The following is a 14,734-nucleotide window of genomic DNA, read 5'->3' on the forward strand; positions in this document are numbered from 1 at the left end:
ATATATCCAGAATTGACCTAGAATTAATCCAGGCAATGTTGCAGTGCTGGTCTAGAATAGCTATCCATCTGGCTTAACAGGGTCTGTTTGGCTCCAATAGATGCCCAGTTACCTGGTTTGGAGAGGCATGGTTTGGTGTAAACTGTCCTGCCTCCACTGTGGGCCCCTCAGACGTCCCTGAAGCCCTGCCTTGGTGGTGGTGGCGGCAGGGGTTGGGGGGAATGCTGATCCCCCATCTGTTCTCCATGGACCCTGACCTGGACCCAGTGGACTCCGTTTGAGTCATCCTCATTGTGCTGCTGGTGCAGATGGGGGTGGTCCTTCTCACTCTGCCAACTCCCCTGACCCTGCGCTTGGCTAGGATTCAAAGACCTGCTCTGTGCGCTCTGGCACTGGGGAAATGCCTCTCATGCACCGGATATGTGGTGCTGCTGGCTTTGTGCTACCACACTTCAGGGAGGACACCCTTCTCCCACTGTGCTGCCGACCTCCCCACCAAGCCCTGGGGGTGGTGGACATAGGCAGGCTTTGTCTGTTCCCACAGCATTCCAGGGAGGGCACCACCTTCTCCTACTGCAGGCTGAGACCCTGACCTACCACTAAATCCAGGGTTCGCTCCCCTTCCCCCCAGGTACGCGAACAGGGAGCCGACCCTAGTCTGGAGAAAGGATCCCTCTCAGTCCCAGGTCTTTCTCCTGCCCAGATACAGTCCTACACTTCCCCAGCCACTCTTTCTCTTCCCTTTGTCTCTCTGCAGAAGGGGATCTCTCCCCTCCATGCCTACACAGCCTGTTTTATCTCCCCCAGTTCACAATCACCCACCTATTGTTTCTCAAGTTGTCCAACTTTTTTCCTGGTAGATTGTCTCTTTTCCTCCCAGACTCTTGGGGTTCAAAGTCCTTTGGCTTCAGCACTTTGAGAGACGTGGGAAGTATGGATCCCCCTACTTCTCTGCAATGTTGGCCCAATACTTGGAATTTATATAATTTATATAGCTATATATCAAAGTAGGAAAGTAGCATCTAACCACGTCTTAAAAAATCTCAACAGAGGAACCTACACACTGTTTTCCGGGGTGGCTGCACCAGTTTGCATTCCCACCAACAGTGCAACAGAGAGGGATGAAGGCAAACCATAAGAGACTCTTAAATACAGAGAACAAACTGAGGGTTCATGGGGGTGAAGGAGAGGGGAAAGTGGATGATGGGCATTGAAGAGGGCACTTCTTGGGATGAGAACTGGGTGTTTTATGTAAGCCAATTTGACAATAAATTATATCTAAAAAAATCTAAACACAGTAGGATGCTGAAATAATTATAATATTTACTGATATTTTTTCTAAGCAATCATTTTTTTCCCTAATGCCTAATCTCTTCATATATGGTGGGTATCCTTCCATCTAGCCCAGTCTAAGTTGAAATCACTTCTACCATGTTTTTTATGTCATTTCATATGTTTCAAATGGTCATAAATTCATTCACATTATTTCCTCTCTTCAACAGCATTAATTCATTCACTGAACAATCCATGATATAGGGATAAGTAACTGTTCCAGTTAAATTTATATATTTCTCCCTACCTATAATGTCATCTTTTTAAGTTATTTAAACCCTGTCTATTTTCCTAAGTCTCACTTAAGTTTTCATTCCCTATGAAACTTTCTTCCCTTATTTCAAATATTATTATCCTCTATTTTCAGTGTTATTGCAAATATAAAAAAAAACACTTACCTATGGGGAGAATTTTCAAAGTGTTTAAAATAATGTGGAGAGAGAACCTTATTGTCTTCTACCCATTCTTAGATAGAAACAAAACTCAGATTGGTTTCTGATATCTCCTTGAAAACACTAAAGTCATAAAATATTGGAATGATAGTTCCACATTTTGCAAAGCAAAGGTTGTGATTCACATATTTTTATACTCAGCCAAGTTGTCTTACATATCTGAAAACCATTTCTAAGACAAATGGGCTCCGAAAAGATACTTCCTAGTTAGCCACATATTCGTTCTCAGTTCTGTAAGTCCAAAGACTGAAAAGGCTCAACTGGATTTTCTTTTTAGGGGATAACAAGATTTTGGATCAGAAACCCAGGTTTGAGCCTTCACTTTACTGCTTACTGAGAAGGTATATTCAGTGACATAAGAGAGAATCAATGAGTGGAACCATTACAAAGGCCAAGAGGAAAGTGGTTCAAGAAAGAGGAAGAGAAAGGTTGGGTTAGGTGCTCCTGAGATGTCACATAAGATGAAGATAAAGAATTGTTCTTTAGAAATGACAGTATGGAAGTCACTGGTGATTACCACAAGAGTAGTCTCTGTTCTGCAGATGGGTCAGAAAACATTCTGGAGTGCCTGGCAGTATGAATGAAAAATAAGGAAGTAATGGAATATGTGAACAAAAATCTTTTAAACAATTTTGCTGGAATAGTAGGAAAATGAGAAAGAGAACTGGAGGGGTCTATAGCATCAAAGAAACTTTATTTTTTTAAAGTGGGGTCTACTTAACCATGTTGGATAGTCATGGGAATAATCCAGTAGATGAGGAGAGATTGATGACATTGAAAAGAGAGCTGATAATTGAGGTAGTGACATCCTTGGGAACAGAATGAAGATAGCAGAAAATAATACTAAAGAGAAAATTTGGTATTAATAGACTTACAGCCTAAATTTATATATCTTCTAGAGTTGTCTAAACTATAGATAAGCACACAAGATTTTTTAAAAATATTTTTGAGAGAGAGAGACACACAGTGTGAGTGGGAGAGGGGCAGAGAGAGAGAGGGAGACACACAATCTGAAGCAGGTTCCAGGCTCTGAGCTGTCGGCACAGAGCCTGACATGGGGCTTGAACTCAGAAGCCATGAGATCATGACTTGAGCTGAAGTCAGACACTTAACCAATTGAGCCACCCAGGTGCCCTTACAGGATTATTTATTTATCCCCAAACTTAAGAAAATTTTGGAGCATCTGATTTCTCAGGCCATACTCATGATTTGCAAATTAAAACTCACAGTCTTTTAACTTAAGGCTCTATCACAAAACTGAATCTATGAAATCTGCCAAATAAGTGTGCTTTGATAGATGCTTTCAAGAGTCAGTCCTTTGTGTTCAAGGTCTTAATACCATGTGGTGTGGGTTTAGAATAGTTTCTTATGGAGCTGGGCTAGAAGTACACAGTATGGCACTGATCCAAGGGAGAGAAACATACAACCCATGGTGGGCACTTCTCGGTACTGTGGGCATTGTGTTGTGTCTGCCCTTGACTTAGGGTGAGTGTTTGCTTCCCCAGTGTTTCCTCTATATGCATGATGGGAAGGTGGCTCTTTTATAATTGAATCTGATTGAGAAATGCCAAGTCTGTAGCCATACACAAATTTTCCTTATAGGTCCCTCACATAGATGGGATCCTAGGTGGCATGCCCTGTATGACATTCCAGTGATATTCTGGTGAGAACACAGATTTGTTAGCACTCTAATCACTGTCCATCAAGAAACATTCCTTTCCCAAGCTGGAGACTTTACCTTTTCCTTTCATTCCTCTCTGGCCTCTCTTTCTGGTCCATTCATCTTACACTCTCTACCCTCTTTATCTTCGCCTATATATATGTAAGTCCTCCATCCAGAACTAAATGCATTTTATATCAGCAAGTTCTACTCTTGGATGAAAATTAAAGAGATTTCTAGCCTCTAATCAATCATAAGTTGCAGAAAATATTTTTAAAAATTTGTTTTGGTAGTAATGGGTCCTATAAAAACATTGAAATACCAAAAGATAAAAAATTTGAGGTGAAAATCTACCCATATTACTGCTCCATTCCCTAAAGGTAACTATTTTTTTTTTCAAAAATTTATTGGTTTCCTTTCCATAATTTTTCTATACATTAACAAACTAGAGGTAAAAGCATAATAAACACATTATTTTGCAATTTTATGTTTTTTTTTACCCTAATAGTATAGCTTGAATAATTTTCTACATTATTCTACTGGACGGATGTGCCATTAAAGTTGAGGAAATCTTAAAATCAGATACAGTCCAAACAAATTTCCAACTTTGCCTGGACCATTGCAAGAGTTTAGAAATGACTGTTCCTTCATCTATGCAATGTAGAGACAAGTGGCCATTTCCCACATTTTTCAAAAGGAGATTGAGTCTCTTTCCCCTTGTTACAACTACTAATATTGAAATAAAATATATGGTGATAATAAATTAATGATCATTTTGATACTGAAATAAAAGAGAAAAATGATTCTTCAAAACCCAGTAAATTCTAGAAAGTCTTCCAAATGCATTAAATGAATCTTCTGTCTCAAAAGAGACCAGATTGATGGTCTCTTCTTGAGTTGTTCTAAGCAAAGAGAACCCTGGTTTTTTTTCATGTATAAATATAACAAATGTTAGAAGAATATTTGTAAACACGCAAATCTCCATATTCTACCAATTAGACTTCATTTAATTTTATAAAAGTGATTTATCCCTTTTAAAAGATTACATTCAGGAAATGTGATTCATCTCTCAAATATATCTGCAGTTAATCAGAGTGCTATCACATAGGTTGAAATCAGCTGTGTTCTACACTCAGTAGAGTAATTCCTTCTGCTTATAGCTCCTTCAAAATTGACACTGAATACATTATAAATCCTGGAAACAAAATATGGAATAAATGCATGAATTTTAAATGACAGAATTAATTAAAATCCTTTACTGTTATTGACATGTACGGTTTTATAGAAGCTTGTATGAATAATATTTGCATGTGATTTACATTCAATTTCCCCATACTCATTTTTGCATACAGTTTGCATACATTGCAATGTATAGTAATTTCATACATTTAGACTTAGACTGTGAGATGGAAGGGAGCTATTAACTAATCTTTGAAAGGTCTGGGCCTTTTGGTTCTCAGTAGCCTCACTGGGCAACAATATGGACAAATCTGCTGCAAGATACAATTGTGGTCAAACTGGCTCAGCCTGTCACTCTGAGAGACATGAAATTCTGTCTCTGGTACCTTCTCTGAACACAATCCCTAAAACTTCACAGATTGTGGAAACTACCTTATCTCTCATTATCCTTCCCTCTCAGTTTTAATATCCAGAAATATTTGCAAATATTTTTGAACTCTTTAGAATTTTAATTTGTTCACTATCTTGGGGGAAAAGAAGCCACCATATATAAAAAATCAGAAATGGGAAGCAAGAAGAGATTCTTTGAAATAACAGAGGAACATGATACTTTTCAATTATTTATTTCAGTAAAGAGTAAGGTTGTTGCTGCCGGGAAATATTTTTTGAACTAGCCATGTTAATGGTCTGAATAAGTTTAGGTTTGGCCAATAGTGGTGCTTTATGTAACTAGCTCATCTCCAGACATAAATGAACCAAGAGCTAATTGTCCCGTTTTCTGAGGAGAAAAAGAGGACTAGCTTAATTATGGGTTAAAGGATTATAACTAGACTCTAAGATTCCATGCCATATGCTAGAGCCCTGCTAGTTACTCTGGATATTTCTGGCCACTGTTCTGGCCCAAAGAGTCCATTTTGGCCTGAGGGATTCCAAGCATGGCTAAGGGAGCTTTGATAGATTAATTATGGTTATTCCTAAACGGAGGGATAGGATCACACTTGCTTTCCAGAAAGATTAATCTTTTGGCACATGGATGATTGGTAAGAAGCTAGTAAAGGTTGGGAGGTGGGTAAAGGAGTAGAAATAACCAGTGGTAGCTGACTGAGAAGGATGAGATAGAACAAGGAGTCCTGGTTGACTTCCAGATATCTAGTCTGAGTGCAATGATGCTGTGTATTGCATTAGGGCAGGCATGAAAAGAAGGAGTATGTTTTAAGGCCATCTTAACTTCTCAGTGTCTGTGGGATAACCTAGTGGGAGTTCTCAGTAGGCAGCTAACTATATGTTATAGAGCTCAGGAAATAAATTTGGGCTGGAATTTGTGGTGATAAAAGAAGTCACTGGAATGAAAGGGAGAATGTGTAGACAAACCCAAAGCAGTAGTGCTAAGAATATCATTTTAAAATTCTCAAAAGTCTTAACTTCTGAATTGTTTTTGTACAAAATATTACAGATCTCCGACAACTCCATGTATCTACCAAAGAATGCAAATAGGAGTAACCTCAGAGATCAGGAAGCTACAAAAAAGGTTATAGCCGGGACTAATTAAACTGGAGGAGGCATAGTCTGTCTAAGTCCATCAAGTTATTTCTTTGTAATGTTTTTGAACACTATTAGTGCCCAAACAAAACACAAAAAGGACTTACCCTGCAGAAAGACAGTTTATGCCTCCAGAGTAACTTTCTATAGACCAGATTTCCCACCAATGCCCTTCTTAAACACAGATTACTTGGATTCCAGTTTCTTGATGAACATCAATCTTGATACCTAATTGTTTCTCCCTCAGAATCTAATACAGTGTCATCTTCTTTTCTGAGCAGCTTTAAGTCTTGAAATCTCTATAATACATCTAAAGAGTAGACAAAAGGCTGAGAATGTTCCTCATGGTACAAAGATATTTTCCCATTGATGCCTTGGAGATGATGACTTTCTGCCAGTACCCACTATGGGATTAGTTACAGAGCATCATTATTGAAAATTCTGCAATAGAAGAGTATGTTTCCTTCCTCTGTTCTAATTAAAACATAAGAAGGCCTCTGAATCTTTCAGAGATTAGAAAATCCTGGTTTATATTTTGGGAACAGCTGAGAACAGGTTGTTTCTGGAAATTCTTCTCACCTCAGCTATCTTTGCATTACTCTCTTGGAGCATAAATCCTTCTGGATCCAGAGCCAAGGACACAATCAGGCTGCCTAAAGTGTCCTTTTGTTTGAACACTGATGAGCCCTCTGTGAATGTATGAATTAGGTGAAATTGCCTTTAGCATCCTTCCCCAACTTGGTATGAGTTGACCTTCCACTCTGGCCTTAATTAGAACCCTTAGAACACAGTCTAGAGAGGCTGCCATGACACAAGGTCTTCCCTCCTTCATTGGGCAGCTGTACACATTATCTTCTCCAAAAATCAGTGCTCTGAAAAATGAGTTCACTAATAATCTGCTTGGGCACTTGGTTATCTCTGGTCTCCCCAAATAGTTTTATTCTGTTGTAAATTTGACCCAGCTACTAACAGAAAGAACTACTTAAAATATATATATAACTTTGGTCCATGGACAATTCCCTTCCCCAGATTGTTTTTATATCTTTGCCCTTAATTAAACTCTCAACAAAGCCCCTAAGAACATGAATTATCATGCACCTATCACAGCTGTTCCTGAATAGTTTCTGGGTGAACTGAATGAAGAGAGAATGCCTGGGTAGCACCACAAGAGTCTTTCTTCTCTTGAGAAAGCCCCACACTGCCTCTTTCCTTGCCCAGTTGGCTCTGCCCCTGCAATTGCTGCCTCTCTTGTCTGAAGTCTGGGCAGAGCAGTAACTGCTGATCTTGGCCTGCCAGCTGGTATCTGACCAACTGTTCTTGGGCCTCCCTTCAGTTCCCAGTCTCCTGCAGGTATACCTGCTGAGCAAAAGAGCCTGGAGCACACGTGTGCCCCTGGGATGGGACGCTGGTAAGACCAAGAGCAGGAGCAACAGCCTCTTCTTGGCGGCCAACCTCCTTCTGGACAGCACGGTGGCCGACCTTCCTTCTGGACACTCCATTCAGTGACTGGTGGGGGAGCTGGTTCAGTTTGTCCACCATCACCTTCATCTTCTTGTCTGTGAGAGAAAAGATGTAGGGGGAGACATGGATTTAGTTCTCAAATCAGTTGAGAACCATCACTTTAATCAACAGCATCTTTTCAGGAATGTTAATATATAAAGATTAGGTTGTATCAGCTTATTGATTTGCAAATACCTTTAGAAATATATATTTTTCTTCCTTAAAACAAACAAAAAAACACCGCAGGGGTGCTTGGGTGGCTCAGTCAATTAAGTGTCTGACTCTAGATTTTGGCTCATGTCATGATCTCGTGGTCATGGGATTGAGCCCACTCATTGGGATCCATGTTGTCAGCATAGATCCTGCTTGGGAGTATCTGTCTCTGCCCGTCCCCCACTCATGTGTGCATGCTCTCTTTTTCTTGCTCTCAAAACAAATATTTTTTTAAAAAAACTCACTGTATCCCATGCCCAATTTATAATTAATATTATTTAATAAAAATTTGATAATATCACTTCCCAGGAAAATACTTTTTATGATCTAGATAAGTCATCAAGGATTTCTGCTTCTAAGCACAATGTCTTAAATCCCAAAACCAGACCACAGTCAGGCCTTACCAAGCATGCCAACTCCCATTTGTATTAAGAAATTTGAGCTCTAAAATCCAGTCTTACCTAACACTGGTTTTTATGACAAATTCACAATCTGAATATCTTTGATTTTATAAAACATGAATATAAACATATGTAGAGATAATACAAACATATCAATAAACATGTATCCATATGAGTGTGTACACGTATGGTTATATAATAGTGGAAGGAGAGAAGGAGCACCAGACTGGGGTCCCAAAATAAATGTTTAAGTCTCTCTTCCCTGCTAGCTGGCTCTGTGACTTTCATCATGTCTCTTAGCCTCTCTGGACCTCGGTTGTAGAATTTCATATTACTCTCAGGTGCTACTTAACAGTTTACTAAAATGTATTTCATTTTAGCAGTCTTAATTTAATTATAGTTTTCTTCCCTTGACATTTCATTTGTACTTCCACTCCCCACCCCCCACCATTCAACGGAATTAATCTTCAACTCCGAAGAGTACAACATTGGTACTAGCCACGGTAACAGATGATCTGGGCACTTTTGCCCTAATTTGATCCAATTCTTTGAAGGATGTATTATATAAGCAATAACACTTCTAGCCTTTAAAATATGATCATGCCATAAGTGAATGAGCTAACTTACCTATCATATTACTTAGAGAATAAGTAAATGATGATGAACTAGAGCTAGATAGAACTAAATACAGTTAAATGAAACCTACCAAAACAGTTGTTTATGGTATTAAATATGTGAAAGATGGCCTCTAGAAGTGACATAGCAAAGGAACAAAGAATGCAAGCTTAGAATCAAACAAGTATGGTTAGATATCCTGCTTGGTCCCTTACTTGCTGAATATATGTGCAGACTGTACTTACCCTCTGTGTGCCTGTTTCCTCATCTGTAGAACAGTTAAATTGATAGTATCTACCTCATAGAATTGTTTGAAGGTTAAATAAGATGAATCATGCTAAGCACTACCCAGAATCTATGATGTAGTGAAGATTAGATAAGTAATAATCATCATAATTCAAATTGCTAGTACTCAGATAGTACTCATTCTTGCCAGGCACTGTTCTTAATGCTTTATGCCCATTCACTCGCTGAATCCTCATAGCCACTCCATGAGGCTAGACCCATTATTGTCCTCATTTTACAGATGGAAAAACAGGTATGGAGGGTTGAGTTACTTGTCCGAAGTCACAAAGCCTCCAAGTGTAGACACAAGATTCAAACTTAGTTAGCCTGGTCTTTACCATTTAACATAATTACTTAATATGATTCCATACACATAATTTTTTACTTTGTCCATGTTTTACCTTAATAAAATGTATCCTAAATTAATAGCCTTTTGAATATCTTTATCTCACACAGATGGATATATTATACAGATTCACCTGAAAATAAACAAATATGCACCATCAACAAGAGAGACCCCAGATGTCTAACTTGGGAGTGTCTTTTTTCCCAAGTTTGCCTAAATTTGTATATACATTCCATTCTCACCAATTTTCTTAAATGTCGGCTCTTAGATTTGCATTTATTTGCCAAATATCTGGTTGCTGAAGGTTTGAAACATTTTCATTCATAAGTTTCAAAATTGCCTCAGATTCAATATCTCAAAAGAATGAACTTGTTAAATTCTTCTCAAATTCTACCTTTGTCTTTCTTTACCCTTTTTCAATCATGCTGTCCCTTTCAGGTGCTCCAACTACATTGTAGGAGGAATCATTCTGAGCCTCCAGAAATTCTTCATTGTAGAACTCATCTATTTTCTCACTGGCTTATTAGTTCATTGTTCATTCATTCATTCATTCATTCATTCATTGTTTTCTGAGCACCTGCTATATGATAGGCCTAGAAATACAGCAGTGAACAAGAAACAGTCCTGATAGCCTTCAGTTTATGCTCCAGTAGTGGGGGCAGACAGAAACTAGAATATGCATGGATGGAGCCTGTACTAGGTCCTACTAGAAGCTCCTGGGAACTTCTCCCCTGCTCTCCAGGAGCTCCAGGAAACAGATCTGTAAGCTGATTAAGGTGAGAGCCTGGTAATAAGTGTGATAGCAAGTGTCTAGGTAAAATACTAGGGAAGACAAAAGAAGAATTACTTTATATTTACTGCCTGAAAGATTAGGAAGACTTCACAATGGAGATGACTTGGTTTTGAGGGATAATATTGTGGGAAGATATTCCAGTATACGCTTTGGCATATGCAAAGACAGGAATCAAAAAAAAAAATAGGTCAAGACACTGAGAACTGAGGTTGTGTATATAGATGTGCCTGTGGTGTGGGGAGTGTTAAAAGAAAAAAAAAGTAATAATACTTGATAGAGGCAATAAATAAATAAAGGCTCTTGAAAACTCTACCAAGGAGTATGGACTTATTTCATAGAAGATGGGGAGGTGATTTTAGAGTAGGGAAGTGACATCTTATTTTCATCATGGGAAGAACAGGCTTTCTATGAGAAGAAAATGAACTGTGAGGGAAAGAAGGTCATTTGAAAGGCTACTGAAATAGTCTGAGCAAGATATAATAAAGAACAATAGGCCAGAGTCAAATATGTTGAAGAGAAGAATAGACAGATTCTGAGTACAAGTTATAACAGTGGTAGTGGAAGGGAAGGTTAGTATTTATTGAACGTCTAGGTATGCATCAAGGACTTTAGAACTATTCTCAGAGATTCTAAGACAGAAGACATCTTGTAATCTAGGGAAAGCAAAACAGTGTATCTCTATTGCATCAGAAGAAAACACAAAACATTTGTAGGTGCACATAAAGATACAAACCAATTGAAAATAAAAATATTCCTGTCGGGCTGTATTACCACTGGTGGTTATCCAACTTCCTGGTAGTTATAGGGGCTAATGAATTTTTCTTGAATGAATACTATAAATATAAGGATGTGAATATATTTTATATTTCCCCCAAGAAATTATAGCTTTTTTGAAAACATGGGCTTGTTCTTACTTTATTTTCATCTTTTATAGAAATTATTTCATTGTTAACTAAACACTGATATTAGTTTCCTTTTCTGCTAAAGGAATGTTAAAGAAAGTGGGAAGCTTTTTCGGACTAGGTATCTGTAAAGTCATGTCACAGTAACAAAGTCCTTAAGTTCACATTCTGGCTAGTGTTCACAGTGTGTGCATACACGCGTGTGTGTGTACACGTGTATGCGCTCACATGCTCAGGACATGTGATAAGAGTTCAAGTTTTGGAATAGGACAAACTATTGAACCTATGGTTCAATAGTTCTGGGTTCTGGGTTTAGTAGAAAAAGTAATTGAACCTTTGAATTGCAGTTTTCTTGTTAGCAATATGGGATAATTTGGTCTACTATCTCATAATGCTGTCACGAAAGCATAGGAGTTACAACATGTTTTAGCATATTGTAACCTAAGAGGGGCCCTATAAAGCTAAACTCTTGTGTTGCAGTTCTGTTATTGTGATGATGATAATGAAAGTGATGATAATGAGGATGACTTGAGGAAGGAACAACAGAATCATTCATAGGAGTATTTCATGGAAATTTAATGTACATACTAGTTTATTCATTATTTTCACCTTCTGTGATTTTTATTGAGATTGGTAGATCAGTTTGGGGGATATTGACATCTTAACCATATCAAGATTTCGAATCCATGAAGATGGTATATTTCTCTATTTATTTAGATCTTCTCTCAGCCATGTTATGTAGTTTTCAGTGTAGAGGTTTAACACATCTGCTAAATTTAGCTCTAAGCATTTATATATTTGATACTGTTTATTATTTTTTAAATATGTAATTTATTGTCATATTGGTTTCCATACAACACCCAGTGCTCATCCCAACAGGTGCCTTCCTCAATGCCCATCACCCACTTTCCCCTCCCTCCCACCCACATCAACCCTCAGGTTATTCTTGGCTATTAAGAGTCTCTTATGGTTTGCCTCCTTCACTCCCTGTAAACTTTTTTTCCCTTACCCTCCTTCATGGTCTTCTGTCAAGTTTCTCAGGATCCACACATGAGCGAAAACATATGGTATCTGTTTTTCTCTGCCTGACTTATTTCATTTAGCATAACACTTCAGTTCCATCCACGTTGCTATAAAAGGACATATTTCATTCTTTCTCATTGCCACGTAGTATTCCATTGTATATATAAATCACAACTTCTTTATCCAATCATCACTTGATGGACATTTAGACTCTTTCCATAACTTGGCTATTGTTGAAAGTGCTGCTATAAACATTGGGGTACAAGTGCCCCTATACATCAGCACTCCTGTATCCCTTGGGTAAATTCCTAGCAGTGCTATTGCTGGGTCATAGGGTAGATCTATTTTTAACTTTTTGAGGACCCTCCACACTGTTTTCCAGAGCAGCTGTACCAGTTTGCATTCCCACCAAAAGTACAAGAGGGTTCCCGTTTCTCCAGATCCTCTCCAGCATCTGTAGTTTTCTGATTTGTTCATTTAATCCACTCTGACTGGCGTGAAGTGATATCTCAGTGTGGTTTTGATTTGTATTTCCCTGATGAAGAGTGACATGGAGCATCTTTTCATGTGTCTGTTGGCCATCTGGATCTCTTCTTTAGAGAAGTGTCTATTCATGTCTTCTGCCCATTTCTTCACTGGATTGTTTGTTTCTTGGGTGTGAAGTTTGGTGAGTTCTTTATAGATTTTGGATACTACCCTTTGTCTGATATGTCATTTGCAAATAGCTCCTCCCATTTCATTCGTTGTCTTTTAGTTTTGTTGATTGTTTCCTTTGCAGTGCAGAAGCTTTTTATCTTGATGAGGTCCCAGTAGTTCACTTTTGCTTTTAATTCCCTTGCCTTTGGAGATGTGTCAAGTAAGAAATTGCTGTGGCTGAGGTCAAAAGAGGGTTTTTCCTGCTTTCTCCTCTAGGGTTTTGATGGTGTCCTTACATTCAGGTCCTTCATCCATTTTGAGTTTATTTGTGTGACTGGTGTAAGAAAGTGGTCTAGTTTCATTCTTCTGCATGTTGCTGTCCAGTTCTCCCAGCACCATTTGTTAAAGAGACTGTCTTTTTTTTTCCATTGGATACTCTTTCCTGCTTTGTCAAAGATTAGTTGGCCATACATTTGTGGGTCCAGTTCTGGGGTCTCTATTCTATTCCATTGGCCTATGTGTCTGTTTTTGTGCCAATACCATACTGTCTTGATGATTACAGCTTTGTAGTAGAGGCTAAAGTCTGGGAATGTGATGCCTCCCACTTTGGTTTTCTTCTTCAATATTGCTTTGGCTATTCGGGGTCTTTTGTGGTTCCATACAAATTTTAGGATTGCTTGTTCTAGCTTTGAGAAGAAAGCTGGTGCAATTTTGATTGGGATTGCATTAAGTGTGCAGATTGCTTTGGATAGTATTGACATTTTAACAATATTTATTCTTTCAATCCATGAGCACGGAATGTTTTCCATTTCTTTGTATCTTCTTCACTTTCCCTCATAAGCTTTCTATACTTTTCAGCATACAGATCTTTTACATCTTTGGTTAGGTTTATTCCTAGGTATTTTATGATTCTTGGTGCAATTGTGAATGGGACCAGTTTATTTCTCTTTCTGTTGCTTCATTATTGGTGTATAAAAATGCAACCGATTTCTCTACATTAATTTTGTACCCTGTGACTTTGCTGAATTCACGTATCAGTTCTAGCAGGCTTTTGGTGGAGTGTGTCAGGTTTTCCATGTAGAATATCATGTCGTCTGTGAAAAGTGACAGTTTGACTTCATCTTTGCCAACTTTGATGCCTTTGGTTTCCTTTTGTTGTCTGATTGCTGACGCTAGGACTTCCAACACTATGTGAAACAACAGCGGTGAGAGTGGACATCCCTGTCGTGTTCCTGATCTCAGGGGGAAAGCTCTCAGTTTTTCCCCATTGAGCATGATATTAGCTGTTGGCCTTTCATAAATGGCTTTTATGATGTTTAAGTATGTTCCTTCTATCCCGACTTTCTCGAGGGTTTTTATTAAGAAAGGAGGCTGAATTTTGTCAAATGCTTTTTCTGCAGATTGACAGGATCATATGGTTCTTATCTTTTCTTTTATTAATGTGATGTATCACGTTGATTGATTTGCAAATGTTGAACCAGCCTGCAGCCCAGGAATGAATCCCACTTGATCATGGTGAATAATTCTTTTCATATGCTGTTGAGGTCAATTTGCTAGCATCTTGTTGAGAATTTTTGCATCCATATTCATCAGGGATATTGGCTGTAGTTCTCTTTTTTGCTGGGTCTCTGTCTGCTTTGGGAATCAAAGTAATGCTGGCTTCATAGAATGAGTCTGGAAGTTTTCCTTCCCTTGCTATTTTTTGGAACAGCTTGAGAAGGATAGGTATTATCTCTGCTTTAAATGTCTGGTAGAATTCCCCAGGGAAGTTATCTGGTCCAGGACTCTTATTTGTTGGGAGATTTTTGATAACTGATTCAATTTCTTCGCTGGTTATGGGTCTGTTCAAGTTTTCTAT

The 14,734-nt window shown here is 38.4% G+C and overlaps 1 protein-coding gene across 6 annotated transcripts in view; it reads right to left on the reverse strand.

The window, feature by feature from the left end:
• Positions 1–3,486: 3,486 nt before the first annotated feature.
• Positions 3,487–14,734, reverse strand: part of PKHD1 (PKHD1 ciliary IPT domain containing fibrocystin/polyductin) — a 490,229-nt gene continuing 478,981 nt past the window's right edge. For all 6 annotated transcript variants that reach the window (XM_047860172.1, XM_047860173.1, XM_047860170.1 and 3 more), the window contains one exon: positions 3,487–7,718. In XM_047860172.1, coding sequence (XP_047716128.1) covers positions 7,492–7,718 — 227 coding nt within the window. In that variant the 3' untranslated portion in view covers positions 3,487–7,491. The remainder of the gene's footprint in view (positions 7,719–14,734) is intronic.

The sequence above is a fragment of the Prionailurus viverrinus genome, chromosome B2 (genome assembly GCF_022837055.1).
Source record: "Prionailurus viverrinus isolate Anna chromosome B2, UM_Priviv_1.0, whole genome shotgun sequence".
NCBI lineage: Eukaryota > Metazoa > Chordata > Mammalia > Carnivora > Felidae > Prionailurus > Prionailurus viverrinus.